Source organism: Trichoderma harzianum, assembly GCF_003025095.1.
Source record: "Trichoderma harzianum CBS 226.95 unplaced genomic scaffold M431scaffold_4, whole genome shotgun sequence".
In the NCBI taxonomy this organism is placed as follows: domain Eukaryota; kingdom Fungi; phylum Ascomycota; class Sordariomycetes; order Hypocreales; family Hypocreaceae; genus Trichoderma; species Trichoderma harzianum.
In genome coordinates, this window is record NW_020209252.1 from 2,362,999 (window position 1) to 2,389,606 (window position 26,608).

A 26,608-nucleotide genomic window follows, 5' to 3' on the forward strand; every position below is an offset into this window, starting at 1 on the left:
GCGGGGCACCAGCAGTACACAAGATTGCACGCTAATTTAGCGCATTCCCAAGTACTCGTGGCTTCTGCTGTTAAGGCGAGTCGGACCCCTGAACAGCCTACGCCTAAAATAAACCGTCCATTGAAACCTCTGGCCAAAACACCAACGTTCCTTTATCTCGTTGCTTTTTTTTCCTTCCTCTTCTCTTCTGTCGTGCTTTTTGCACATGCGGCTGGCTACATGTTAGTCGCGGCTTTCCTGCGCAATGGCTTGGGCCTTTTGGTGCCTGTGGCGATAGCCTGCACGATTTACCTTTATCTTTACCCCTTCTTCGGTGGTTGCGCGTTTCCCCTGCCCTCGAGAGACGCCCACGAAGCCTTTGAAGCGACCAAACGACTCCATTGGCCCTTCAACGAGACCCAAACCGATGCAGACCATGTGCCTACTCAACTTGCTCCCTTTCGACTCCTTGCCCTGGGCGATCCTCAGCTCGAGGGTGACACCTCAGTCGCGACGGTCATCCTGGGCACATTCCCCCACGTAATCAGCATCTACAAGCATCTCACCTTTCAGACGGAACACTGGTGCTTTCGAGAGCGCATCCGCTGGACGGTGCACGATATCGTCGATGTATTCTTTGAAGACATTCCCTATTATCTCGACTCTTGGCGCAAACGCCTCGACCTCTTCGGCAACGACTTCTACCTCGCCCACATCTACAGAACCCTACACTGGTGGTCGCGCCCGACCCATGTGAGCGTTCTGGGCGATCTTGTGGGCAGTCAGTGGATCGAAGACGATGAATTCGAGAAGCGAGGCCACAGGTTCTGGGAGAGAACTTTCCGCGGCGGAGAGAGAGTGCCGGATGATATCGCCACGTGGCCAGCGCACGAATATGATTTGACGGGCATGCTGGACGGATCCGAGGCAGAGGAGATTTGGACAAAGAGAATCATCAACGTTGCTGGCAACCACGATATTGGCTATGCTGGAGACTTGACTGCCGAGCGGCTGGAGCGGTTCGAGCGTGTCTTTGGCAAGGTCAACTACGAGCTTCGATTCGGAATCCCCATCAACGACTCGGATGTGTTGGCCACCATTCATAACGACCAAACAAACCCCGACTCTCCCCGCCTGGAACCCGAGATCCGTATCGTCGTTCTCAATGACATGAATCTCGACACCCCTGCCAAGGACACCGACCTGCAAGATGAGACGTACAAATTCATCAACGCCGTCATCGGGACCTCAGCCGCGGTCGAATACTCGGGCATCTTCACCCTCGTCTTGACCCATATCCCGCTGTATAAACCGGAGGGCGTCTGCGTCGACGCACCCTTTTTCGACTTTCACGGCGCAGAGGACGGAGGTGGCGTGAAGGAGCAGTATCTGCTGAGCTCGGACGCAAGCAAGGGCTTCCTCGAGGGATTCTACGGCATGAACAAAGACCCCAACGCGGCCGGTGCCGGACGAGGCCGCAAGGGCTTGATCCTCAACGGACACGATCACGAGGGCTGTGATACCTACCACTTCATCAACCAGACAAACGGCACGGATCCTAGTGAGCGCTTCTGGGAGGTGGCAAGATGGCGTGATGCTCAGGCTCGAGGACTGCCGAACCTGACCACCTCAGGTGTTCCAGGCAGACGAGAGATTACGGTGCGTAGCATGATGGGCGACTTTAGCGGCAACGCGGGCCTTCTCAGCATGTGGTTCAACCAAGAGACGTGGGAGTGGGAGTACGAGTTTGTCAATTGTCGTCTGGGCACACAGCACTTTTGGTGGTTCGTCCACTTTCTTGATTTGGGAGTCGTCATCGCTTTCCTGGTGTACATTGTTGTGAGCATCCTGGGGTTTGTAGGAGTTGATGTGGACGCACGCTTCTTTCAGCTGGTTGCCTGGATATGGCGCAAGTTGGCTCCGGCATGGTTAAGGAGGAGAGATGACGCGAACGCGGCGACACAGAACGGACATGCTGGGATAAAAGGGTGATTGGATATAATAGCGAATACCCCCAAGTTTTCTTGTACGATAATAGACGTGTTTATGTAGTATACGCATGAATTGGGGTGGGATTTTTTGTATCATGTTTGCTGGGTTACTTTTGTAATTGGTAAAGGAACGCATGGCTTGTGAATGCATGGCTGGAGGCAGTTATGTTTACGCAGTTTTAGGATGGTATGGATTTCTTTTCAGCTCTAAGGGAAGATGGATGCCTTGATCGACATTACCATCCTTTTATACTGTCATTGCTTAGAGATATGGGCTTGTATTTGAGCACAGTTAGGGCGTATTAGAACTTCTAAACAATATTCAAAGCATATCAGTCTGAAAACAAGTGTAAAGACATCAACGTTTGCTTTTCATTATCTATAGTTACTGCTGTGCGACGCCATCTGTTAAAGGCCACGCACAAGATCCTCATCTCGTGTTTGCCGCTGCCGAGTAACGTATACAAGAATTCAAGCATATACCATGTAACACTAAAGATCGATGCTTTGTGCCTCTCCATGCGAGCTGAGCCGGCTAAATTATCTGATGACACAAGAGCATGTTTGTCAGTACTAACAGCTTGACGGTATACGAGTTGATACGATGCGATTTGATACGGTGCCGGATCATGGTGTTGCAAGGTTTGATCAAGATGAGCTGCAGTTATCCGCTGGAACTTGGTCCGTGGGCAAAACAAACATCTTGATATAGTTCCCGAGAAGCTTGACGGACGGATAGATTTCGTGTGACGAACTCACTTTTTCCTTCCTTCTCTTCCTTTTGTCTCAAAGTCCTTGCATATAGATCACCATAGTGACAAAGAAGATATAAAGTCCAACCATTCCCTCCTGATTATCATCTTCTCCTTCTCTTCTCCTTTTAAAATCTTTACACCGATAATGAACGCTCCAATGCCAACAGTCTTCTCCTATCGAACCATCAACTCCATCAAAATGATGCTCCTCCGCCTCCTCGTCGCAATCTTCTTCCACCTCCCCACAGTCCTTTCCTTTCCCCAAATCCGCACTCACGCTCATCGTCACAACACGAGCGTGGAAATCGATCCTCCTCTACCAACAACAATCCATCTCATCCCTCTCCCGATCCCTCCAACAACATCCTTCCCAACACCAACAACAACCTCAGATCCCTGGACAGACATGTGCAAACCCGGCGCCGAATGCGACTGCACCCGCATCCCAGATAAAAACGGCGACGAGTAAGCTAAGCTAATACAACACACTTCACACATCACATCACACCCCTTCTAACAACACAATCAACTTTAGATACTTCCAATGCGTCACCAATCCCCTCTGCGATCACTGCTGGATCAACGTCACCACAATTCATCCAACTCCTCCAATTCCTCCTGCGACGAACCTCTTTAGCACGGACTATCGCACGCTTTTGCCGGGGACGTATACTAGCTCTGAGGATGGGACGGCGCATGTCGTGGTTGTGCAGCCTTCGCAGCGTGTTACGACGAGGTTTGTGACTTTGACGCGGACGAGTTATGTGACGCTTTCTGTGACGCCTTCGTGCGATTGTTTCTTCACGCGATAGTTTGAGGGCGGTGGGTTTTGGGGGGTGACTGTTGAGGGGAAGTGATGAAGTGTGCTTTGGATTTTCAGGGATAAGGAGAAGAGGATTCAACTATGAGCCAGAAGCAGTCATTCTTTTGTTTGGATTGCCCGAGTAATATCAAGTCCAAGTATGCAAAAGGAGAAAAAGAACAGCAGACTGAGATCTAGATATAACACGACTATCTCCTCCTAATACTTAATGTCGCTCTTCACATCAATTACATCACTACTTTGCACTCAGACACATTCTTACAAGTTCTCTTCAACGTAATCCATCAATCATCTCATACATCCTCTAGTATACAAGTCAAGTTACACAGAAGTATTTTTTCATCCTTCTTCGTTCGTAGCAAATACAAAAAATATGATCACAAAAGATCACCTCGCGCCCCCCTTTCCATCCCCTCCTTAATCGCCCCTTCGCAGCAAAAAGGCTCGTTTGACCCCATGCCATGATACCGAAGAAATTTCTATATGCAAATAATCCCGTTCTCGGTGGACGAATCCGAGGACCATAACCCTTGCCACGTTTCGTTTCCCCCTTTTGGTGTTTTTACAATTATTATGTGGTTGAAGCCATTATATAGCGGAGAGAGAGAGAGAGAAAGATCGCAGCGTCCTACCCATCACCATTTTTTTTCTTTGTTTTTTATCTTTCTTCATTCTGGTACAGCGACTCATGCCTTGGTATTGTCGCCGCCCTCCTTCTTAGGGCCAAACATGCCAGAGAAAGAACCCATCATGCTGCTCATCATCTCCTGCTGAGCCTTCTCCATGGCCTGCTGCTCCTCCTTGAGCCACTTCTCGCCGTTCTCACGAATCTCCTTCTCAAGGGCCTGGTAGTTGCGCTGACCTCTTTCACGGGCAATGTCCTGAAGCATTTTGCCCTGGGCGTAGGCCTCGGTAGGATCCTGCTCTCCGTCGACGGGAACCGTCATGCTCATCTTGCTGGGCTTCAGGCCAAGCAGGTTTCCAAGAGCACCCATGCCAGATGGCTTTGCGTGCTTTGACTTTTCAGCACGCTGCTTGTTGAATTCTCGGCGAGCGATGGCTTCTCGGCGGGCAAACTCGGTAGGAATATGCTTTCCTTCGAAAGACTTGAGAACCTTTCGCACATCCGAGTACTGCATGGTGTGGATATACTCGAGGAAAGGAATCAAGGCGACAAGCTCCTTGTCGCTTGCATCACCCTTCCAAGGCTCTAGAATGACGGCGTTCTCAGGCTGCTTGCGGACGTGAGAGGCTTTGGTGTCGAGGATGATGACTTTGGAAAGGTCACGGTTGAGGTAGGAGAGATCCTATTTTGAACACAAGGTTAGATATGCTGCTGCTTTGACATTGATGGAAATTGGGGGCTTACCTTGACAATTTCTCCGTCCTCATACTTAGTTGCCTCGCGATAGAGGGGCCACATAATGAAACGGAAAGGATCCAGCTTCCGAACCAGCGGTTCTGCCATGCCAAAGGGGGCTGTGGTGAAGAGCACAAGCTCGTAGTATTGACTCAGGTATCGGATAAAGTAGTCCATTCCAGGTCGCTTGGCCACTCTCCAGCCATGCTCTCGGGTCCATTCGCTGTGGATGAGCATGTCGTCCAAACTGATACAGAGGGTGTACGGGCGCTCGAAGCTCGGGTCGGGATCAGGTAGTAGCTTCTCAAATGCCGGGTCTTGGTAGTAAGACACTGACTCTCCCCATCGAGCTCTGGTGCGCTGCCACCACAGCGCAGGGCTCCATCCATTGGGAATATCGGAGTGGCGCTCTGCCTCGATGGGATCCTCCCAGTTACGACCCATGTATGCGATGCCCATCAGTGATCCCGAGCCCGTAACAGCCAACATGAAGCGAGTCCACCACTTGCGGTTGCGCTCGCTGGTAGAGACATACTCTTCTCTGGCTCGGCCGCGGCCTCCTCCTCCACTTCCGCCAGCAGCTGGCTCCTCCTCGCCCAGTGTAAGCGACGACTGCGACTTGCCGGCTCTCTGCTCGAGCTCGGCCTCCAACGTCGAGGGAATGCCCTGGGTGAGATCGGGAAGCTTGTGGAAGGGTATGGGTTCTGGTTCAGCAGACTCGGCGGGCTTCTGTTCAGCTGAGGAGTCGACCTCTTGTGCTGGTGAGCCCTCTGCGGCGGGGCCCTTGGGTCCGGGTGAGGGCTGCTTCGGAGCTTGTCTGGGTGTCTCTCCGGGGCTAGATTTCTTGTTCGCATAGGTACGGAGGAATTGCGAAGCCGGAGCAGCAGCAGCAGCAGCTGGGAACCGGATGGGCTGACGCACAGCCATTCGTGGTAGCCGGCTGGCCGCCAGCCCCAGCCTCGAGGCTTGAGCTACTCTGGAGAGCATCGTGGGATGGACGGTGCAAAGGCCTCAAAGACGGAAGCGAGACTCTTCAATTGCGCATGTCCCGGGTCGCTCGACGATGATCTCGATGCCGCCGGATCCAAGGCTCCTGGTTGGCTGGTTCAGATGTGTCTCGACAGTAGGAATTGCCTGTAACCTGCAGTCGTAGAAACGACGCTTTTAGTGGCGCAAAGGCAAAGTCGTTCTTCTCTCGCCCACTTCTTGTGTACTGACCCGCCTCCGTCATCCAGAATTTTTTTGCCGGGATTGGATTCAGCCGATGTTTACGCGATTCTGGCATGTTCTCTTCCGCTTGGTGGGGTTTTCTGCATTTGCCCCGTTTGGGCCCCTCACTGCCGCCTGTGGACTAGCGCGCCGTCGACGGGCTCACGTGAAAGTGCCAATTGGGGAATGTCGAATCTCCAAAACCTCCGACTTGTACCGAGTACTTGTCTCTCAGTAGAACTCCCGGTTTTGTCATACCTCAAGAGACTCAAGTTTCCCTCTTCCCCAGCTTTTGTCCCGTCTCTTCTGTCTCTCCCCCCTCACGCGAGAAGACCCTTGTTTCACTCCTATTGCTGTCATTACGGTACAGTAATCTTACTGTTGCTGCGATTCTCGGACCACATCCGACCCTGTCTCTGTTCCTGTTTCACTCCGTTCTGGAACCGTCGCCATTCCTCCAACATCGGCTGATTTGCCCAAGCGAAACCCGACCGCCAATCAGTCCAATCAATATCATGGCTTTTGCGTTTGGTGCAATCTAGGGGGTGGTTCATCTCGAGTTTTGTCGTCTCGCCATGGAACCACCCTCGACGAGGCACCTCGTTCCGTTGTGATTGATCGACCTTGACTCTACCCGTTCTATTTAACCGCCGGTGTGGCATGCGCGCAAGACCAAGATTGGGGTTCCTAGTCTGCTGTACAGTATAACGAATTTCCGTTTGAACCGCTCCTCTTCGCACCTCGAGATTCGATCCGAAAAAATCGACATAATATCTCCTCGTTTCATTATTTCAACATGTCCGAGCATCCCTCCAAGAGCTCTGGTCGACGACCATCTCTGACCAAGCCTCCGCCACCGGCAGCACCGAGAAAGGCGCAAGCCACGGCCAAGAAGTCGCAAGCAGCGGCGCATAAACTGCACGTCGTGGTGAACAAGTCGCAAACTGCGATCCAGAAGCCTCAGGCGCTGGCACAGAACCCCCAGTCGCCAGAGCAGGATCTTCAAGTTCCGGAGCAAGAGATGCAAGATTCTGCACCTGCTCCTGCTGCCAGCAGCATCGATGATGACATCAACAATATACCAATTGCTTCTCTTACCCTCGACACCCCATTGATCCCGCTCCGAAAGAAGCCGCCGCGCGTTCCCGCGACGCCGTTCCACTTCCTCTCCTTGCCCTCGGAGCTGCGCGTCAAAATATACGAATACTACTTTGAAGACGACGGCGAGGTCCTCGACCTGTCCCCCAACAACTACAAGAGCATCCACAAGAAGCTCGGCCTTATGCGTGTCTGCAGGCTGCTGCACGAAGAGGCAACATACTACTACTACGGCACCCGGACGTTTCGCCTCTTCCCCACGTACCCAGGCAAGTACTTCAAGAGCAAGCGGCCATTGCTCGCCCGCCTCAAGCCCCGCCAGCGCGAATGCCTCACGACCCTGGAATTGCGCCTCGGGCCGGGGTGGAATGCGCCACCTAAAGGGTGGGCTGTCAACGATGCGCTCGGGCTAAAGGACTGCATCAACGTGCACAAGCTCAAGGTCCTTGTGGAATGCGACCCCAGCGACGGCATCTTCAAGGGCTTCCGTCGCTCTGAGGGCTTCTACGAGTCCTTTAGTCGCGCTCTGCTTACCAACGTCCTCGAAGCGTTGCCGGCTGTGAGCACGGTCGAGTTCGACGCCTGGTCCAGCGTCAAGAAGACGGGCAACATGATGTCCGGCCTCATCAAGGTCGCTGGTGAAACCAATGGCGTGGCTATCCGATGGGGGCCAGAGCGCGGCTGGACGGACGCGGATGAGGACGAAGACACCGCGGCGACTGTTGCCGGGCCTGATCCGAATAGACCACTCGAGAGCGTTCCGATCCAGGGGTTCGGAAACTCACACAACATCATGGTTGTGGCGTAATACATACAGCATGGATTGGCATGGAGCAATGGGAATGAGATTTCTTTTTTTGTGTACGACAAAACCTTGTGGAATGACTTTGACGATGGAATCGAATGATTTGGACTTGGCGCTTTGTTTTTTTTTTAACTCTTTATATTCTTATTTTCGTTAATTTCTTTCCTTGCAGCCCTTATTTCAATGTCTGCTCTGATTCTTACAACATCAGAGCTTCCAGTGTTAGCACTCCTTTTCTCTCTATCTCGGCATAGGTAGCTCAAACATGCCGCTCTTTCTATAGGCAAAATTACTACTACTCCTGAAAAAAGAAAACCAAAGCCCCTTCTTCATCTTTGACACTTTGTTTCATTTTGCGATTAGGTATCTCATGTACAGCGTTAAAATATCCCAGTAATTTCCTTTCTCACAGTGCGCCAAGAGTAGCCAGCGCATTCCTCAGTTCCTGCACGGCGGTCGGCACGTCGTCGAAATTCAGAGCGGATATCGCCCACTTGGCGTGTTTCTGAGCTTGTGCCATACTCTTCTGATCCGGTCTGCTGCTACTAGCGTTCGTAACCGGCGGTACGATGGGAGTTGCGATGGGGGGTGCGACGGGAGTTGGCGACACGACAGCTGGAGGGACAGGTGCCGTGGGGGCGGTCCAGCTAGGAGGAACAGAAGGGTTGACGGGCTGAGGAGGCTGGGGAGGAGGCGCATAGGAAGTGAATTGCGGGGGAAGCTGAGGCGTAGAATGCGGCGGCTGTGTCGGAAGATCCTGAGGCGGAGGACTGGTGCTCATGGGCGAAGGGACGAAGGGCTCGTTGTCGGGCTCCGCCGCCTGCGTAAGGGGGAAATATCCTTCCTGCACGGGCTGCTCCTGGTGCGACTGCTCGCCCCCGTCGGGAGCGTCCTCGACGTAGGCAGCTTGCGGTGGCGGGGGGCTGGTGAGTTCCTGGACGTCCGGGTCGAGAGGGTCGAGGGCTGGTTCGTCTTCGACCTCGCGGGGCTTGGGGTTGGACTCGTTGGGGTCCTTGCCTTCGCGGATGGCCTTGAGTATGCGGGCGGCGTTCCACTTTGCGAATTTGATTTTCTGGAGGACGTCTGGCTCGGGGGTTCCCCATTCGTGGGTGAGATCGAAGAAGGTGGCGGCAGCGTCAAAGGTGTCGGCGGTTTGTCTAGCCGCGACAGCAGTTAGCTAGAGCGAGTCTTAGAGACAACACGAACTTGTATGTCATTACCTCGTCACTTTGTTCGCTTTCATGGTTCGTTCAGCACGATCAAACGTCTCCTGCGCAAACTGCTCGACGTAGGCCTGCCCTGCGGTATTGTCCATGATGGCGTCGTCATCTGGACGCTCGGCCTTTGTGGACTCGAGGCGCTCGAGCAGCGTCTTTGTGAAGGCGAAGCAGTCATCGTCGGTGGTGTGCAGGTTCTTTCCTACAATCTGGTTGACGGCATGGTATTCGCCTGCATGAGTTTGTAAGAGAAACAGCTGCTTCAATATCTGGACTCTGATTTCACATACACCAGTATGAGATGGCGGGCTTGAAGGCGCGCAGCTGGTTCGCGCGGTTGAGAAACCGACTGACTTCGGGGATCTTGAGCGGCGCGGGGATTGGCTCGGCCATTGCGACTAAGCGATTGAATTATCTGCTTGCTTTATTGTGCTTGAAGCAGTGTATAGTAATAGAAGAGCAAGAATAAAGTCGGAGAAGATTTAAACGGATGGGAAGCTCTTTGTGCAAATGGGCGCATCGACGTAATCGCAGGTGACGATGCGCTTCCCCCACATGAAGCTGCAGCCTTGACGATACATGATTCGAGTACATCCACGCACAAGCCACAGCGAAATGCCCCGCCCAAGGTCGCGCCACAGCGAGACTGATTTGGAAGCTGGAAACATCCATGCCTTGCTAAAGTCACACTGTGTGTAAATAGTTGTCATGATATACACTGAGAATAAGACTTTACCACCTAGACGCTACCCTAAGAGACTTGATGCTTACTCCATATCAATCTTGATAAACTATTATATTCTCACAATTAAACTCGTAAACAAAAAAGAACTCATATATACAGCCAGAAAGTAAAGTAAGGCAAAAACATATCGCCAAGCCACGCATAAGCCACAGCTCACACTGTGCATCTCTCTCCAGCGTGGCCTTTTCCCAAATTCCCATGGGTCCGGGCCATCTTCATAAGCCCAAACAGCTATAAAATCTCAAGGGCCAAGCAATCGCAGCCACATTGCAACATTTCCTTTTGGCTAAATATCCTCGCCCTCTCCTCAAATATCCTGTCTCGCCCTCTCTTCTGTATAACATCACCTCTTGAAAGGGGGAAAGAGGCCTTGAGAAGCTGCTAATACATCAGGCCGCCTTCTTCTCAAGTCTCACTCCACTTACTCACAAGGGGCTTCATCCTATCAACTTACACGGAAAATCAGAAGCCATGCATCAACAAACTCTCCTCGCCACCCTCTCGGCCGTGCTTGCGGCCCTGCCCGTCGCCCAGGCTGGCTTCTACACCAAAAACTCGCCTGTTCTGCAGGTAGACGCCAAATCATACGACCGGCTCATCGCAAAGTCGAATCACACATCTGTAAGTTTTGCTTACAAACTCATACACATCAAAACACCATAAAGGCTTGTATCACATAAAAAACAACACATCCACGAGTGAACAAAATGAGATTGGAACAAAACAAAACAAATAACACTTTCCAGATCGTCGAATTCTACGCCCCCTGGTGCGGCCACTGCCAAAACCTCAAGCCCGCCTACGAAAAGGCCGCCAAGAACCTCGACGGCCTCGCCAAAGTCGCCGCCGTCGACTGCGACGACGACGCCAACAAGGCCTTTTGCGGCACCATGGGCGTCAAGGGCTTCCCCACCCTCAAGATCGTCCGCCCGGGCAAGAAGTACGGCCGCCCCGTCGTCGAGGACTACCAGGGCCAGCGCAGCGCGGGAGCTATCGTCGACGCCGTGGTGGCCAAGATTAACAACCACGTTGTTAAGCTGACTGACAAGGAGATTGACGGGTTCTTAGAGAAGGAGGAGGAGAAGCCAAAGGCCATCTTGTTCACGGAGAAAGGAACTACGAGTGCGCTGCTTAGGAGTATTGCCATTGATTTTCTCGATGCTGTCACTGTTGGGCAGGTTAGGAACAAGGAGACTGCCACGGTGGAAAAGTTTGGCATTTCTTCGTTCCCGTCCTTTGTTCTCATCCCTGGAGGCGGCAAGGAACCCATCACTTACAGCGGAGAGCTCAACAAGAAGGACATGGTCGAGTTCCTGAAGCAAGCCGCTCAACCCAACCCCGACCCATCTCCCTCCAGCGCCAAGCCCAACAAGAGGGCATCCTCCAAGGACAAGGCCACCAAGGAAGCCCCCAAGGCGGAGAAGTCCTCATCTACCGCATCCTCCGAGACCTCAACCGCCGCTGCCCCTGAGTCCACCCTCATCGACATCCCCGCCCTTGCTTCCAAGGCCGAACTCGAAGAGCACTGCCTCCAGTCCAAGTCTCAGACATGTGTCCTCGCGTTTGTTCCCGCAGGCGCCTCGGAGATGCGCAACAAGATCCTTTTGTCCGTCTCCCAGCTCCACACCAAGTACGTCCACGGAAAGCGCCACTTCCCCTTCTTCTCCGTCGACAGCGACGTCGAAGGCGCTGCCGCTCTCAAGGAAGCCCTCGGCATCTCTGGTAAAATCGAGCTCATTGCCCTCAACGCCCGCCGCGGCTGGTGGAGGCGATACGAAGAGGGCGAGTTCGACGTCCACAGCGTCGAGTCCTGGATCGACTCTGTCCGAATGGGCGAGGGTGAAAAGAAGAAGCTTCCTCAGGGAATTGTCGTCGAGAAGCCCGAGACTACCGAAGAGGCAAAGGTCGAGACTGAGGCTCCTGCGGCTGAAGAGGCTGCCGAGGAGTCTGCGCACGATGAGCTCTAAAGAAAGCACATTTGGCCAGCTATATAGTACATGTATCCGAATTAGCAAGACAGAATAACAAACAAGATTGAACATAGTCATTATAAAAAATTGTGGAAACGTACCTGGTATCATTCAAAGGGCCCATACAAACTTGCAGTTCAAAAATCAACCACTTAATCCTCCAAGCTCACAGCCATCATATCGCTCCTCTGCACCGCCCCCTCTTTAATCATCTTGCTCCCCTTCTGCCTCACAATTCCATCCAACAACCTCCTCATCTGTCTACACCCATCAACGCCCACCACTAGCATGCCCTCCAGCCGGCTCACCTGAACACGGCTCTCACACACCAACACCGCAACCTTGTCGGAATCTCCCAGCGTGGCAACCGTCAAATAAGGCAGCTCTTGCTCCTCCTGAGTGTTTAAGTCGAGCAGAGGATCGGCTGAATCATCGCCAGCGGCATAGGATGATGTTGAGCCCGCGGTACAAGCCGTGATGTAGTCTGTCATGGGAATACCAGCATCGATAAGCGCAAGCGTCGTCGCGTTGATCAACGCAGCCAAGAGCGATCCATCCTGGGACAGAACATGCAAAGATACCGTAATCGTCGAGTGTGGGAAAAGATGAACATGTAAATTGGCCGCCAGCGCTTTCTGAATCGTAATCTCCATCTCCTGAATACGTCTAGAATTCCCTCAGTCAGTCACCCATCTCCCATTTCTTGTCACATGTCGCTTCTCACCTATCGTTTCTCCCTCTCCTCTTGCGATCCACGCTCGAAAAGCCAGCCACCACCACATTCACCACGATGCTCGCCCCGTCCTTCTGTCCACCGGCCTGGCCGCCGCCGCCAGTCCCCCTCTTCTGCTGACCTGCCTGCGGCTCAGCCGGACCAGTCACAACGCACATGACCTTTGTGTGGCCCATCTCGAGGTATGACGATCCGTCTGCGGCGTCTTGGGTGTGAATCTGGGCGTGCAGGCGGCGGAGGTCGTTCCATCGTCGGCCGTCAATGCGCAGAAGCGCGAGGGAGTATGTTGATGTATCGAGAGGCATTCTGGCTGCTCAGGGATGTGAATTGAACAGTTGTGACAGAAAAGAAGTGAGAAAAATGCAGTTTGTCATGCGACAAATCCCAATTGAAGATGATAGTTCAAGGTCTGCGAAAGACCAAGAATTTTTGGAGCTTTGCAGTTGTAGTGGGGTCAGTCCAAGCTACGGGTGTGGCTGATGGCTGATAGTCCATTTGATGTGGCGCTGACCTCAGCCGTTGCAGACATGAAGAATCTCGTCCAAACTGATTTCACAAAAAAAAATAGCAAGTTATATTTGTCATAAATCCAATCATTATATTATTTTAGTAGTGGCCATGTACATTCAACTGTGGCCGGGTATAGTAAATTCTACCTAGTAGGTAACGCAAAATGCTCAACAATGTATAACAATGTATAACAAACTCGCTATAATATCATCCTATGTTCTTCAAATGGAGTTGCGTCTAGATCAACAGTAATCCGTCCTTTTTCGTTCAATGTTGCTCCCAAATCGGATATCGGCGTGGAAAGCCGAGTGTGTGCCACCTCCTGTCTGCTCACTCTAGCTTCGTCCCTCGGTATCCAGAGAATTGGCTTCGGCGTCCAGAGCTCTGGGGGTTGGTAAGTAGCGTATTTGTCTCCGTTCGTGTACGAAATAGGCGGCCGTTCCTCGTTGGGGATCAGTTTGCGTAATGCCACAAAGTCTTCGTGCTCCTCCGGGTGCAGCCATTTGGCAAGAAAGCCGGGAGGCCCTTCTCCATCTCCACTCTTCGCAAATGCAAACATCTTGTCCAGCATCGCGTTAAGCCCGAACCTTTCCATCTCAGTCTTGACTTTTTCTATGGCAGCAGACTTTATCCACGCTGTCAAGGCCATTCGAATACTGCTGGCACCTTCGAGACCCCTGTTGGAAACAACGTGGTGGTCGTCTTCGTCAATCTCTTCTATCTCGACCTCTTCTTCGTCTCCAAATGCTTGTTCCACGTCAAAGTAGCTTGCAGCCGCACCGCCGGCGTCATTTCCATGTGCTTCCCCATCGTCGTTGTGGACTGCAAGTTTCGCCTTTTCTTCTTCTTGGATCTGTTCCTCCACTGCCAACGTCTGCGGCAAGTTCCACATGAGAGGCAAAATGGCATCTCTAAGCAGGAAATGAACCAAACCCGTTAGACCAAGGAGGGTGATGACAATACCCATGGGTCCAAATGCACGATTCAAAATTAAGAGACCAATCAGACAAATCTCTGCCAGGTAAAGGCCAATAATTAATTGCTGTAAGGCGCGCGGATAGAAGAGACCCTTGCTGTCTGTTGTAGTGTCGAAAACATAGATCAAGTTGTACTTCCAAACAAGTCGAATAAAGGCCATGCCTCCCGCGCTAAATATCAGGATCAATGGCGCAATACAGGCATATGAAAGTGCTGCAAGTCGTATCTCCATTAGCACAGTGCTTCCTCTTTCAGGGGGCATGAGATAAAAGTGGTACGTACCGATCACTCCCATGTTTGTAAAAACTGGAAAGATGCCGCCCCAGCGAGCTGGCCGAAGTTTACGCCAGGTTGTGAATCGTCTCCTAGGCACATCTGACGTTTTTGCCACAATGTGGTGCCGAATCAAGGAAAACAATTGCAGCAGCTGGGTGCCACCAGTAGCTAAGCATTGGACCAAGATATACGACAGGTAAAAATTCGACGCCTTGGGCAGGTTCTGTGCGAGAAGTGATTGGATACCCAGCGGGTTTTCAATAATGTCCTCGAGTGCACCTGAGGCGGCCGAAGTGATGGTAGTGACCAAGAAAACTTGAACGACTTGGAATGCAAAGTATGCATTTTGCGTAAAGAATTCTCCAATGATCAGTGATGGAATGCCAGCTTGAGCAGCGCAAACTATCAAAGGAGCGTCAGTCTACCATATTCCAAACAGGGATTGTAAATGTAGGGATTCCTTACTTCTCAACAGAATCGGCACCACCGCCATGAGCACAGACAAGGCGAATGGTGGAAGAAGACCGCTGATAACACCTATTATAAAACTAGGCAACTTGTTGATCCAGTGAAGAAAGGGAATCTTTTCGGTTAAAAAGTCCAGTTGGGATGCTATGCCGATAAATGCGGAGGGAATGGACCAGAAGATGATGGCGGCGGTGATGCCACTGAGAATCAGCAGGCGTCGTATAATACGTTCCCACCATTTCATCCGCAGAGATTCCCATATGACCTCGTCCGGGCGAATACCGAGCAGCCCGGGGGCCATCTGCAGCGGTAAATGGTGCACAACAACTTGCTGTGCGGCATGGGCAGCCTCCTGAGTATCGAATTCTATAAATGCGGCCGGAAGAGGCTCAACATCGCCTCGCTTGATTTGGCGTCGCAATTTGTAAATTTGGATGTTAAGCTCCTTGAGCCTATTGCGAGTCCACCTGATTGTATCAACTCGACGGCCAAAGTTACCGATTGGCCGATGATGCGGCCGGGCTTCGGCTGGTATCCATTGGGCTGCAACGGAGCCTCTGACGTCCGGCAAGTTGGGCTTGAGGCCATATGGATGCACATAGTCCAAGTCTTCTGCTTTAAGTTCTTCCTCTTCCTCGAGATTGACCTGCTTAGGACTCCCCTCAACGCTAATATAGCCTGCCTGATTCTCTATATCCACTCCAAGTTGGGACCCAGGCAAGGTTACCTCGAGCGGACTGTTGGGTTGCTGGACGGTTTCACCACTATCCAGGGTGGTTATCTCGTTATTTGAGGAAGTCTCGGTCTCTTTTCTAGCGGTTTGATAAAGCACATTGGCAGATTGTGGATTCTTGCGAAGATATTTGTTGCGCGCGGCGTTGGCCTTCTTAACAAGATCAATCTCAGCTTTCTCTAGTCGCATAGCTGTCTGTTCTCTCTCTTTGACCAGGTTCGCAAGATCTTTACTTGTGCGGGGTAGGAAGATGCGCTTCGCAGAATCGCCGTAGAGCTTTCGAAGTCGAGCCTCATCGCGGTAAGGTTTGGGGATACACAGCAAGAGCAACGTTTTAGAGGACAGTCGATCGGCATAATAAGGCGATGAAAGGTATGCTTGTCGCAGATTGACAAAGTAAATGCACTCTCGGACAATTGTAAAGAGCACGAAGCCTTCAACTGCATGTCAATACGGATGTTGTAGCGGTGGACAGGGGCTAACTTAATCTTACCAAAGAATAACCAAGCAACTACGGCATGGGCCCAAAGTCTTGTAGATCCGGAGACGACGTTACCAATGGTCAGGAGGTCAAGCTGTGTAAGACTATTGCCGCCAGTGCCGTGTACTGGGAGGAGAATTGGCCAGACGATGCAGCAGCCAACGAGGCTAATATTTCGCAGGACCTTGAGATAGCGGAGGAAAAAGTAGGCATCAAGAGAGCCATTGTTGAGGACGTAGGTGTCTGGGATCTTGAGGAAGGGTATGATCCAGTTGAAGAGACCAGAAGGCAATTCAGGAGTGGGTTTCCTATAGTGTCTTGTGTGAGATATGGTGCCGGTCTTGCAATTGGAACGATCTTTGGGATTTTACTAATGTGAAAACAAGAGAGATACAGAGATGAAAATGATGGCAAGGCAGAGAAGGATACGACATACTCTGGGTATCGAAGACTGGGAATAGTTCTCGGAGCATAAACTCGCCTAGAACGAGGCCGCAGCAAAAGGAATAGGGCCAAGCAAAGACCCAGATATATAGCAACAGGAGCAAAAGTAGCACCAAGTTTAGACAGAGAATTCGACTTATTGCCATTTGCCGTGCTTAGAGTACCGCCGTCAGAGCCATCACGGCTAGATCCAACTCGAGTGTCATTGGGCTATGACAAAACGAAACGCATCAGAGGTTAGCCAAAAGCAAACGGTACACAGCACGATTCAAGTTGTGGCTTGCTCCATAACTGCCGCGTCCCGCTTCAGCTCTTCAGGTGCAGATGCAGGTGCAGCACCGCCCGCGATGCTGTGGATAGAAGCGAGACTCGAGGCGCCAGGATAGATAGAAATCGATCGGAATTATAGTCAAGATGACGTACCACGGTGAGGCCCCTCGGAAGGAGCTCGTACAATGACATGGCGATATCGACAGGCTGGCGATGGGAACGAGACTGCAGCTCAGGCATCGCAAAGGCAAGACATCTTCACCGCTGGGAAGAAGCCAACAGACGGATCTCGTGTATCTCGTCCGTGTCCCGTTGGTAAGGAATTCAATGCGAGCGAGGCACAGCAACCGAATCAAATCGAAACAACCAGGCAATGCTGGAGCAAAGAATCGAGACAAGCCGACCGCGCACAAGTTCAGTTGGCGTTGGACTTGTACAAGTACTCGTCGTCTGCTGCACAACGCAGTCATGAGCAACCACGCAGAAAATTGCGTTTAGCCTGGGATTGCCAACTGGGGAACCACGGAGCAGGGTCCGAGCTAGGACGAACTAGGGGCTGGTAATCTTTGACAAGAGGGGACAAAGAGGAGCGATGGATGTCAGTCAGCCTCTTCCGCCCCCCCTCGCAACCAGCCAGAGATGCCCCATCTTGCACCTTCGGAAGTGGATGGCAATCAAAGGGGGCAATAATATTTGGTGCTAGCAACCAGCAGCGACAGCGCAGGCAAGGCTCTCCGACCCGTACGTGGTCACGGCCTCCAGGATGTCCCCTGTTATCTGTCGCCAATCGGAAATGCAGATACGCCTCGGTGTCTTAGGTGCCATTTATGAGGAGAGGGCCAATGGCCAGCCAGATTCAGCAAGCGATCGGCACATTTCTCGTCGGCGAGTCCCCAGTCACAAGGCTCGGGCTAATTCCAGCGAGCGTCCAGCCCAGTCGCAGGGCTACAGGAACGTGTACTCGGACATGCCTACGAGATGGAGACATTAGTTAGGTACTCGTATGTACTAAACTAGCAGCGCAGTAATCCTCGTACGAGTGGGCTCAGACGGTTCGTAGCGATGGCGGGTCTGTGGTGGAGAGAGAGAGAGGTAACAGAAACAGAGGGTAAGGCGAGAGTTGGTGCGGGTGCGGATGATGTTGGCGTCCCGCCACTGGACAGCTGCAAGACAAGAGGCCATAATGCCTGCTGGGATGATTTGCTCGGTTCGGCACAGCGAATAGGCGATGCGGCGCTAGAGGCGGAATGTCTCAGAAAAGACGTCAAAACGATGCGGTGATGATTAGAAGCGAGAAAGCCAAGAGAGGGTGAGATGAGATGGTGTTTGTGAATAGTGATAGAATCTGGAAGTGCGGTCGGCTTTTGGTCACAGGGCGTAGTGGCTGGTTGTTGCCCTGGAGGTAGTTTACAGCGGACAACCTTGGAACTTTCAGGCCATACAGGTACCTACAGGCACCCACTGTACGGACAATCCGATAGTCTAGCGCCACCATTACTGATAAATGCAAGTATGTACGGCACTCGTATTGCAACATGGAAACCTGAAAACTTCAATCCATTCAACAGCCTGATAGCAGCCTGCACAGAAAACACCAAATCTTATGTCCTGTCTTGGCCTCGCACAAGACGCAGTAACACCACATGCCGTCAGACCGTGCTTGCAGCTAGTAATGGATCTAGAACTCTGTCCATCTCAACTCGCGAAAGTGACTTGTCAGACGGCTTTTCCCCTCCCTGCATCCCCAAAAAAGCAAGGCCCGTCCATCTCCTCTCCTCTCCCAATATCAGATCTATGATGCAAATATTTGTACATCCTCAATCTCCGTGATCCCTCTTTTCACTCTTCTACATCTTCACACCCAACTCTTATCTATTTATACACATGTTGCCGAGACACCGAACCACTCCGTCGATGTACGACTGCACCCCGTCCAACGGTTAGCGAACTTTCTCCTCCCTCTTAAAAGGCGTTCCTGAGGCCCTTGGCAAGGCTCTGCTTCATCCGGTCTAGTCGCTTGCATAGTGGCGAGCTGAACTCGAGGCCCCATCGTCACCCGGCGCTACGCCGTTGAGGGGGGAGGGCGAGCCAGGGTTAAGGGAGAGCCTTGCCATTGTCATGGATACGAAGGGATGCCAATGGACGAGTATGGCTTGTGATATATACTATTGCTTGGCTCTGGGTTTCTAGACCGTTCAGCTGTCGCTTTATACATGCATTTTGTTCGAACAGATCATATTTCTGCATCATTGTTGGCTGATTTGCATGAGGCTGGCCGTGATCCTACGCGTATTATCCTTGCACTGTCAGACGCCCTTCTCCAGCTCGAGTCAGCTTTAGCTTGGCCTACGATCGAGACCGACCGTGACTACGACTGCAACTACATTCCATCCAGGCTATAGGCAACCAAGTAGAGTCTCAATTCAACTAGCTGTACTCGTATTTGGTAGAGGTTTAGTTGTCAAGAAAAGTCCCCGGCCAAGCATCTCTCAGCTCCAGCAATCCAGATATCCCGTACGCCTCCAATACGCCTCGCTTAAGCCAGTATCCAGTACTCCAAAGACAGAAACCCCAAAAGAAGCAACTCTTGACAGAGAAAGAGCTGAAATATCCCCACCCGATATTATACACTCGAATCTTCACTCGAATCTTCCGCTGATCTAGCACATATGTAGTCATCTAGGAAAACCAAGATGCCAAAATCGTCCGCGACAACGACCCAATCGTCATCCTCTGGTGCTTTTTGGCTCTTCCGTCTTCTCCTCCGATGGTGACCTCGTTGCTCTTCAGGCGCGGGCTGTGCTGTCGTACCAGACGAGTTCGAATGTGTGCTTTGAAACAATCCTTTTTGGTGTCAGCACGCTGTTCTGTTCATCATCTTTGGGGGGGGATACAGGATAATTTCAGACATCCACTTACTCTGTGTTCGGCTTTTAGCCACATACCACAGGTTCTTCGCGACGGCCTTGCTCTTAGGGAATACCGTCTCCCATTGTGATGTCCATGTCTTCTTAACCTCATCCTTCAACGGTGTGCATTCGACTTTAGGCTCCCTATTCTCGAGTTAATCGCAAAGGAAACAAACACAGAAATAGGGAAACCAACTTATTTGTACGCTCCTCTTCCCAATTGCTCCCTTGCTCTTCCTCTTCACAAGGCTGTCCAGTTGCCTGGGAAGTATCCTGTTGCCGCTCAAAGGTCGTCGTCACATCCCGAACGTCTTCTCCATGCTGCAAAATATCTTCCTGGGGCGACTCTATTGGTAATTGGTTCTCTACGGCACAGATCTCCGCAATGAGAGAGCCAAATGACGAATTCAATGCCATCTCTGCTGTGAAGGGCATCGATGGAGGAAGCGCAAGGCAAGGGGGGAAAGACGGTAAAGGATTTGCATAAAAAGTTTTATTGCATCTGGAAGATAATAAAAAAAAGTCAACATTAAACTGGGAAAAAAGATCAGAAAGAAAAGCTGCCTAGCAGGTACTTGGCAGCTGTACATTCTCCCAGGCTGAAGGGGAGGAAAAAAGTATCCACGGCCTTATCGCAAAGAGTGGCTTCGCAACCATCGTTAACCTTCCACTATCGCAATGGCAAACTCAGTCTTCTAGACATTAAGGTGCCCAAGACAAATTTTGCCTTGTATCAGGATGAGTAATTACTCCATCGACTTGGGTATAGATGCTTGTCTAACAAGACTGGAGCTTATTAGACATTAGCTTATCGGATATTAGGGGCCAAGTAGGTATTGATTGAGTTCCCTCTTCATTATATCTGGCACCCTAGAGTTTGAATCTTGCTTTGGGTTGAGTCATCTACCAGGTATAGGCAGATTTCGATTCGCGTTCACCAAAATTCATCATGTGCTCATACCAATGGCTGCAGAAACTTGTTTATAATTACACAAATTCATCAACATCACAAAAGCAAAAGGAGATCAAATGATGCTCTCATCAGTCAGTACTTGTAGATTCAATAAAGTCATCTATCTAAGTATCCAACACGGCAGTAATCCTTAACCATCTGCCATCAATCTCCCCCTCATCCACGATCCTTTTTTTTTTTGTTCCTGGCTAGCCCTCCGAAATCATTGTACATAACCTGATCCCGAAAGGGCCACATCCATGACCTTGTCGCAAAATGTTGTCCGGAGCTGGACAACCCCCTATATCCTTCAATCTCTGTATCTTCTACGAGAGAAGAAAGAAAAGGGGAATGATACTCCGGTCTTGGCTGAATGAGCAAAAGAGTGGTTCTTACCCCGACTCTTTTGCAAAAAGTTGGCTCAAGAATCAACAAAACAAAACAGACCCGTGGAAATGGGAGGGACCACTCCACGGGGGGCCGCAGCATCGACCCAGATGGTCATCACACGCGCCCCCAGGTGCAAAGATCACGCAGCACCATTATCCAAGAACCAGCTTGGAGTGCTGCGTGATCCCGCCCTATAAAGGGGGGCGCGGTGGGGAATGATTGTATAAAAGCGAGTGTGCTTTGTATATACATTACCACACAACAACATTAATGTGTTTCACCGAGCAGGCACAGAACACTGCAGGATCATTATGCAGTCCGTCTGCCCTGTCGTGGGGAATAAACATGCTTGTCATATTCTCTTCGTCGTAAAAGGCTTTTCTTCATCCGTCATTATCATCAGGCATTGTCCAAGTCGCTCAACCAACAATGATGCCATTGCGGCGGGCAGAGACCTCGTACTCGGCCTCCTCGTCGTCGCTGACGTCGCTAGCGCAGTCAGAGCTGTCCTCATAGCCGCATCGGGAGCCGCCACAGTCGATCTTGACACGCTCGCCCTTGCGGGTGATTCCGTAGCGCTCGCAGGTGCACGAGCTGCAGTCGGAGCTGGGGGTGCTGTAGCCGGAGAGCGAGGAGCTGGGGGAGGAGCTGTCGGAGCGGTATGAGAGGCTGGAGCCGTTGGAGGAGACGGGGGAGGTGCTGAAGTCGGTGAGGACATCGTCTTCGAGGCCGGCGCTGCCGAAGCGGGCAGTGAGCTCCTCAAGATCCTCGTAGTCGGACTGGAGGATGTGCTTGGTGGCGTGAGGAGACATGGGCTTGGGGGCCTTGATCTGAGAGATGGAAAGAGGTCGGCCCTTGGGGATGTCGACAGTCAGGGAAGCACGGTGACGAGAAGACTTGTCCTTGGAAGAAGAGTGACGGGAAGAGCTCTTGCTGCTTGACTTGTGGGATGACTTGGAACCGTCCTCGGTGACGTCGAGGATGTTGAGCTCTCGGCCGGTGGTGGGCTCGGTGGTGGACTCAACGGAAGGGTTGTGAGCGACGTGGTAGCCGTCGATGATGTAGTAGTACCAGTATCGCTTGCCAGCCTCGAGGGTGGAGTTCTGGAACTTGAAGGTACCCTTCCATGCGGTGCCGGACTTGGAGGACTTGTCCTTAGCAAGGGGGAGCTGGCCGACGTAGTTGTCCCAAGAGCCGAGAAGGTGGACGGTCTTGACGCCAGAAGAGACGCGAAGAGAGAATGAGAGTTGGATGGAAGACATGTTGATTAGTGGGTATTAAAAGTTGTTGTGATTAGGGAGATGCTTTGTTGTAGGAGTTCTAGTGATTCTTGGGCAAAAGTGTAAAAATTGGTGTGTTGATCGCCAGCGAGCAAGTGAAATCCACAATTCTGTTTATTAGGGGGTATCAATTAAGATGTCGTGATGCGTAAAAAATGCAGAAAAAAAATTCAATGTAAAAATTATCTCGTCTCAAGCTGACCGGCAACTGAGATGTTTGATGGTGTAGTTGACGTGTGAAGGGTTTGTGTAAGTGAAGACGAGATGTGATATTAGAAGATAAAAAGGGAGACCAGCTCCAGAACAAAAAAAACAAACAAACAAGGGGGAAAAAACAGAAAGGTGGATTTGAGGTTGGCAGAACTTGCTGAGGAACAAGAAAAAAGAGAAACATCTCGACGGGTGTTGGCCGCCTTGATATACGTTTTGCGAAGCGCGGACCCGAGGGAGAGGCCGTCACGACACTTGGCCCGGCCATTGCCTAGACCAGGCCCCAAGAGGCAAGGGAAGTGAGCCGTGTCTGCAACCTCTTCGGCCGGCTGCCATGGGATGAGCAAATGAGCCATCGCGGCGGGCCAATAACGCGGCAAAGTCGCACACCAAGGCCGCTTCTGCATGCATCTCGGCGTCCGTCTCCTCTCACCCGGCAGGGGTCTGGGCGGTTAACCACCTTTAACCACTCATGTGTGGCGCCCATCCACAGCGCTGCCGGCGTCTAGATGCGGCGCTTCATTGGACTGCCGCCAGCAAGTCTCGTCACCTGCAGAGCCGGAGGAGGGGCCTCTGCCTGCTGTGACTGGCTCGTGGTCTGATTGCAGCCGTAATTACGCACGCTGGTGTCCTTTTGGTGCCCTTTTGGTGCGCTCCCGAGCTGGCCGTGATTCGTTGGAGCGCTTGCGGGTGGACCGAGGTAGCATCGACAAAGTGCAAATAGGCGAACAAACAAACAAACAACCAAGCTAAAACTGCAGACGCAGCTTTTTGATCACACAATGGCGGTGGATACAAGCCCGAGTAGCAAGGCTTCACTTGCTTCATAGCCGCTTGTCGATAGAGGCCGATATGCATCTAACCAGTCGTATGCTCTGCTCTGCTCTGCTTGGCGATAGATGACCCCTGTTGTTGAAGTCAGTATGGGTCATTTCGATGTCTCGACAAGGCAGTTAGAGAGCAATAGGACTCTACATATGCTTAGTTGATTGATTGAATGATGAACTCGTGAGGAGCTGACATCACATGTCCGTTTCCAAAGTTGGCTCCAGGGTATCTTCATGCCACCCAATTGACCCCAGAATGGTTGCCATGAACAGCCTTGCAAGACCATAGTGAAGCCAATATTCCAACCTTCAAAGATCCAGCTTCTCACGTAGCAAACAAACTCTGAAAAAAAAAATCGGGCCGAGTGTAAAAAAGACAGATGCTGATTAATGAATAGCTAAATATATTCCGAGAGATGATGCCTGTAGTAATCACGGCTTCCTTATCCCATCTGTTGTACGCCCTGGTATATCTTTCTTCCGGTTGCAGGTGTCGACATCGAGGTCGATTTGATTCGTCCCAATCGTGGAATTTCCCCTGAGAAATATCCGTGTGATAGTCCGTACAGCTTCCCATTCCTCCCATCCCAGCAGCAAGTCAAGCCTCAGCGCCTAGTGTCCAACGCTCAGCGGAAGAGTCTGCGTCTTTTTTCTCATGTATCCCCTCTTCAATCCTCCATTCTAGTATCTCCACCGCTCTCCTTCTGGTCGGCCCCGCGGATGTAAAGAACGTTGTTGCACCTATACCATAATCGTTAAAAACCCATGAACAAAACCGACACAGAAAAGCGCGTCCTACCTGATCAGAACTTGGCCCAGCTCGCCCGTCAGCTTGTCGTTTAGGTATTCCTCCGTGTTGGACAGCTGCAGGTTCATGTAGCTGTCGATGGACTAGAAGTAGCAAGGCGCAATTAGCATTATCCAGGGGGAACCACCTCGAACTCGTCTCCGGGCTCTACTCACCACCAATCTGCCCTTGTACTCCGTCTCTCCCCACTTTAGGCGGACGAGGACCGTCTTGTCGACGAGATCTTGCAGCATAGGCCGCGGGTTGACCGGCACGAAGCTCATTTTGTCTGCTGGTGTCGGGCGTTGGGGTTTGAAAGAGAGGCACGCTATCACAAGGCTGAAAGTTTCGTGACGAGATGCCAGACAAAGACCAGACCGCCCCACCAAGCTCAGGCCCGGCTGATTCTCGGCTGCTAGAGCTTTAGCTGCCTGCGTTGGGAAAGTGCATTATGCAGGTTATTGTTATAACCCCGATAGTAACATGTTTCCTTCAAATACCAAAACACCTTGATCCCTGTCCGTCTCCAGCCGCACTTGGTCACATCACACTCAACACCCGGTAAAAGCAGGCTTCCACCTCATGGCTAGGCCTTCAGACGGGCCTTCAGCGGCCGCCAAACGAGACCAACCACGGCATCATCCGCATCTCCCCGTCGAGGCCGCATGAAAAGCGACCAACGTGTAGTGTAAGCGTGATGGGATATACCAAGTATCGATAGCTCATGACGGCACGATAACATGGATCATGATATGTCTCTCATGGCCTCCGTCGCAATGCCCGCAGCTAGAATCAACTAGTTTGCCCTTGACGGCGTTTAGTTTCTCTCTACCAAGGCAACAAGGCAGGACACAGGCGAAGGACTCCGCACCATCCTCACGGACAGAGAGGCATCACCGCATCCTTCCTCCTGCGGCCGATCAAGGCGACCGCCCGACTAAAGCAGAGTGGCTTTGCACATGTCTTGTGTCTTGTGTCTTGTGCTCCCGTGCAGCATCTCCCTTGCATATTCCCCCTCTCCTCTTCTGTGTCCTACCAGGATGATGATTCATTCAACGTTTTCTGGTAATTTGGTGGCCATAATTTCCATTAAGCAGATGCATATAACTAGGTGTGACATGTCTCTAGCGCCGGCGGCAAAAGGCCTGCCATGACGGACTTATAACTGGTACGTGCAGATGTACAAAACATTGTTTCAATGGCCCACTCGATGTCTCTCCACATCGGCAAGGATAACAGGTTAATGCCTGCACCGACACCAAGAACACCGAAGAACATACGAGGGCTCATCGGTGCCGCCAACTTGCTCAATATAGCAACCAAAATCCTCTCCACAGGCATTGTTCCGACAATATTGCCTCTCGCACATCATCGTAACCACTCTGCCGATATTCGCAATGACGCGGCCAGTCTTGGCTTCGGCAGCCTGGGTCTGAGCCTGGACCTCTACCTGTCGTGTCTGGGCTGCCACTTGCTCCTGGCGGATAATTTGAAGTTGCTCTTGTTTAGACGCTTCCAATTTATGGGCATGGTAGCGCAGGATATCGGCAGCAAAGTCACCAACCAAGTCGGCCAGCTGGGGGGAAGCAATCAGCTCTTCTAGATGCTGCGCTGCCAGAAGTGCCATCATGCCATGCAGCTTTTTGTCACCAGTGTTGTCGAGAGCCTCCTTCGCTGAAGTAAGAAAGGCCTTAGCATCCCACTTGGCCTGGTATGCCTGCTGAATCTTTTGGTTGGCAAGCAGCGTGAGACCTTGAATGCCGTAGTAATCCGCAATTGCATTTACTCGCACATGAATCAGCGTGTCTGGAGTGCTTGCAGCAGCAACAGGCACTGGGAGGGCTGCGCTTGTTGTCTTTGGGGCTGGACCGCTTGTACTTTTCGCAGGTGTAACATCTTGAATACTACCAACTAGTACAGGTACAGGTTAGAATCACCAACTGGTACTTTGTCCCGGTCTACGACATGAACCAACCTGTGTAATTCTGAGTTGGGGGTTTTGGGGGTTGGTTGGGGTCATAATTTCCCGTGTAGAGATACTCAACCATGCGCCTCACCGTCTCGCTGTCGAAGAGCTCAATCTGGACGACGCCTGTCTGGCTCTCCTGCATCCAGATTTAGTGTCTGTTCTACTCCGTACGAAATACCGGCCTGTGTGCCTCCCTGCTTACCTTGAACTCTCCACTGACGGCGGCAGAAAGCACAGGTGACTGTGGGCAGGCAACAACTTTGTGAATTTTGAATTCTTTGCCCTCACAAACCAGCGTCAGGTCGGAAAACTGCCCCGAACGCAGCATCGTCTTGAAGTCGACTCCCGCGTGAACTGCCGCCATGATGATCATTCAGGCTTTAAGCGAGTTAAACGAGTGGCTGCCCGCTAGATCGAAGATGGCCTGTGGTGGCATGGG

The 26,608-nt window shown here is 51.6% G+C and overlaps 11 protein-coding genes across 11 annotated transcripts; 4 read left to right on the forward strand and 7 right to left on the reverse strand.

Annotated features, from left to right (window-relative positions):
- The first annotated feature begins 140 nt into the window (after nt 1-140).
- M431DRAFT_506791 (hypothetical protein) lies at nt 141-2,310 on the forward strand. Its single transcript, XM_024918862.1, has one exon. The coding sequence runs from the start codon at nt 220-222 to the stop codon at nt 1,969-1,971; it is 1,752 nt and encodes a 583-aa protein (XP_024776728.1). The 5' UTR covers nt 141-219; the 3' UTR covers nt 1,972-2,310.
- Nucleotides 2,311-2,769: 459 nt separating this feature from the next.
- Nucleotides 2,770-3,886, forward strand: M431DRAFT_393163 (hypothetical protein). The gene is made up of 2 exons (XM_024914811.1): nt 2,770-3,190; nt 3,261-3,886. Exons 1-2 carry the CDS (start codon nt 2,871-2,873, stop codon nt 3,535-3,537), a joined length of 597 nt encoding a protein of 198 aa, XP_024776729.1. The 5' UTR covers nt 2,770-2,870; the 3' UTR covers nt 3,538-3,886.
- Nucleotides 3,887-4,234: 348 nt separating this feature from the next.
- M431DRAFT_480655 (hypothetical protein) lies at nt 4,235-5,895 on the reverse strand (the record flags this gene model as incomplete). The annotated part of the gene is made up of 2 exons (XM_024915892.1): nt 4,235-4,855; nt 4,918-5,895. The coding sequence occupies 2 exons, from the start codon at nt 5,893-5,895 to the stop codon at nt 4,235-4,237; spliced, it is 1,599 nt and encodes a 532-aa protein (XP_024776730.1).
- A 1,018-nt stretch (nt 5,896-6,913) lies between these two features.
- On the forward strand, nt 6,914-8,023 carry M431DRAFT_4136 (hypothetical protein; the record flags this gene model as incomplete). Its single annotated transcript, XM_024914957.1, has 1 exon — nt 6,914-8,023. One exon carries the CDS (start codon nt 6,914-6,916, stop codon nt 8,021-8,023), a length of 1,110 nt encoding a protein of 369 aa, XP_024776731.1.
- Nucleotides 8,024-8,426: 403 nt separating this feature from the next.
- On the reverse strand, nt 8,427-9,630 carry M431DRAFT_493527 (hypothetical protein; the record flags this gene model as incomplete). The annotated part of the gene is made up of 3 exons (XM_024917126.1): nt 8,427-9,177; nt 9,241-9,469; nt 9,528-9,630. The coding sequence occupies 3 exons, from the start codon at nt 9,628-9,630 to the stop codon at nt 8,427-8,429; spliced, it is 1,083 nt and encodes a 360-aa protein (XP_024776732.1).
- Nucleotides 9,631-10,453: 823 nt separating this feature from the next.
- M431DRAFT_139890 (hypothetical protein) lies at nt 10,454-12,078 on the forward strand (the record flags this gene model as incomplete). Its single annotated transcript, XM_024912601.1, has 2 exons — nt 10,454-10,603; nt 10,729-12,078. 2 exons carry the CDS (start codon nt 10,454-10,456, stop codon nt 11,947-11,949), a joined length of 1,371 nt encoding a protein of 456 aa, XP_024776733.1. The 3' UTR covers nt 11,950-12,078.
- Nucleotides 12,079-12,104: 26 nt separating this feature from the next.
- Nucleotides 12,105-12,990, reverse strand: M431DRAFT_81458 (hypothetical protein; the record flags this gene model as incomplete). Its single annotated transcript, XM_024923046.1, has 2 exons — nt 12,105-12,618; nt 12,677-12,990. The coding sequence occupies 2 exons, from the start codon at nt 12,988-12,990 to the stop codon at nt 12,105-12,107; spliced, it is 828 nt and encodes a 275-aa protein (XP_024776734.1).
- Nucleotides 12,991-13,267: 277 nt separating this feature from the next.
- M431DRAFT_506794 (hypothetical protein) lies at nt 13,268-17,515 on the reverse strand. The gene is made up of 6 exons (XM_024918863.1): nt 16,999-17,515; nt 16,568-16,785; nt 16,144-16,439; nt 14,915-16,084; nt 14,456-14,851; nt 13,268-14,386 (listed from the first exon to the last, which is right to left on the reverse strand). Exons 1-6 carry the CDS (start codon nt 17,083-17,085, stop codon nt 13,395-13,397), a joined length of 3,159 nt encoding a protein of 1,052 aa, XP_024776735.1. The 5' UTR covers nt 17,086-17,515; the 3' UTR covers nt 13,268-13,394.
- Nucleotides 17,516-21,515: 4,000 nt separating this feature from the next.
- On the reverse strand, nt 21,516-22,358 carry M431DRAFT_493534 (hypothetical protein; the record flags this gene model as incomplete). Its single annotated transcript, XM_024917127.1, has 1 exon — nt 21,516-22,358. The coding sequence occupies one exon, from the start codon at nt 22,356-22,358 to the stop codon at nt 21,516-21,518; it is 843 nt and encodes a 280-aa protein (XP_024776736.1).
- Nucleotides 22,359-24,081: 1,723 nt separating this feature from the next.
- Nucleotides 24,082-24,484, reverse strand: M431DRAFT_81593 (hypothetical protein; the record flags this gene model as incomplete). The annotated part of the gene is made up of 3 exons (XM_024923058.1): nt 24,082-24,154; nt 24,213-24,304; nt 24,377-24,484. The coding sequence occupies 3 exons, from the start codon at nt 24,482-24,484 to the stop codon at nt 24,082-24,084; spliced, it is 273 nt and encodes a 90-aa protein (XP_024776737.1).
- Nucleotides 24,485-25,275: 791 nt separating this feature from the next.
- M431DRAFT_506801 (hypothetical protein) lies at nt 25,276-26,596 on the reverse strand. Its single transcript, XM_024918864.1, has 3 exons — nt 26,372-26,596; nt 26,176-26,305; nt 25,276-26,111 (listed from the first exon to the last, which is right to left on the reverse strand). The coding sequence occupies exons 1-3, from the start codon at nt 26,531-26,533 to the stop codon at nt 25,441-25,443; spliced, it is 963 nt and encodes a 320-aa protein (XP_024776738.1). The 5' UTR covers nt 26,534-26,596; the 3' UTR covers nt 25,276-25,440.
- Between the last annotated feature and the right edge of the window lie 12 nt (nt 26,597-26,608).

Coding starts and splice junctions, on each gene's coding strand:
- M431DRAFT_506794 (XM_024918863.1), bottom strand. CDS start 17,085: ATGCCTGAGCTGCAGTCTCGTTCCCATCGCCAGCCTGTCGATATCGCC. Junction 16,440..16,567: donor CCCAGTCTTCGATACCCAGA/GTATGTCGTATC, acceptor AAGACACTATAG/GAAACCCACTCCTGAATTGC. Junction 14,852..14,914: donor GGTGCCGATTCTGTTGAGAA/GTAAGGAATCCC, acceptor CTCCTTTGATAG/TTTGCGCTGCTCAAGCTGGC.
- M431DRAFT_393163 (XM_024914811.1), top strand. CDS start 2,871: ATGAACGCTCCAATGCCAACAGTCTTCTCCTATCGAACCATCAACTCC. Junction 3,191..3,260: donor CCAGATAAAAACGGCGACGA/GTAAGCTAAGCT, acceptor AATCAACTTTAG/ATACTTCCAATGCGTCACCA.
- M431DRAFT_506801 (XM_024918864.1), bottom strand. CDS start 26,533: ATGGCGGCAGTTCACGCGGGAGTCGACTTCAAGACGATGCTGCGTTCG. Junction 26,306..26,371: donor CCGTCAGTGGAGAGTTCAAG/GTAAGCAGGGAG, acceptor ATCTGGATGCAG/GAGAGCCAGACAGGCGTCGT. Junction 26,112..26,175: donor CCCAACTCAGAATTACACAG/GTTGGTTCATGT, acceptor TACCTGTACTAG/TTGGTAGTATTCAAGATGTT.
- M431DRAFT_506791 (XM_024918862.1), top strand. CDS start 220: ATGTTAGTCGCGGCTTTCCTGCGCAATGGCTTGGGCCTTTTGGTGCCT.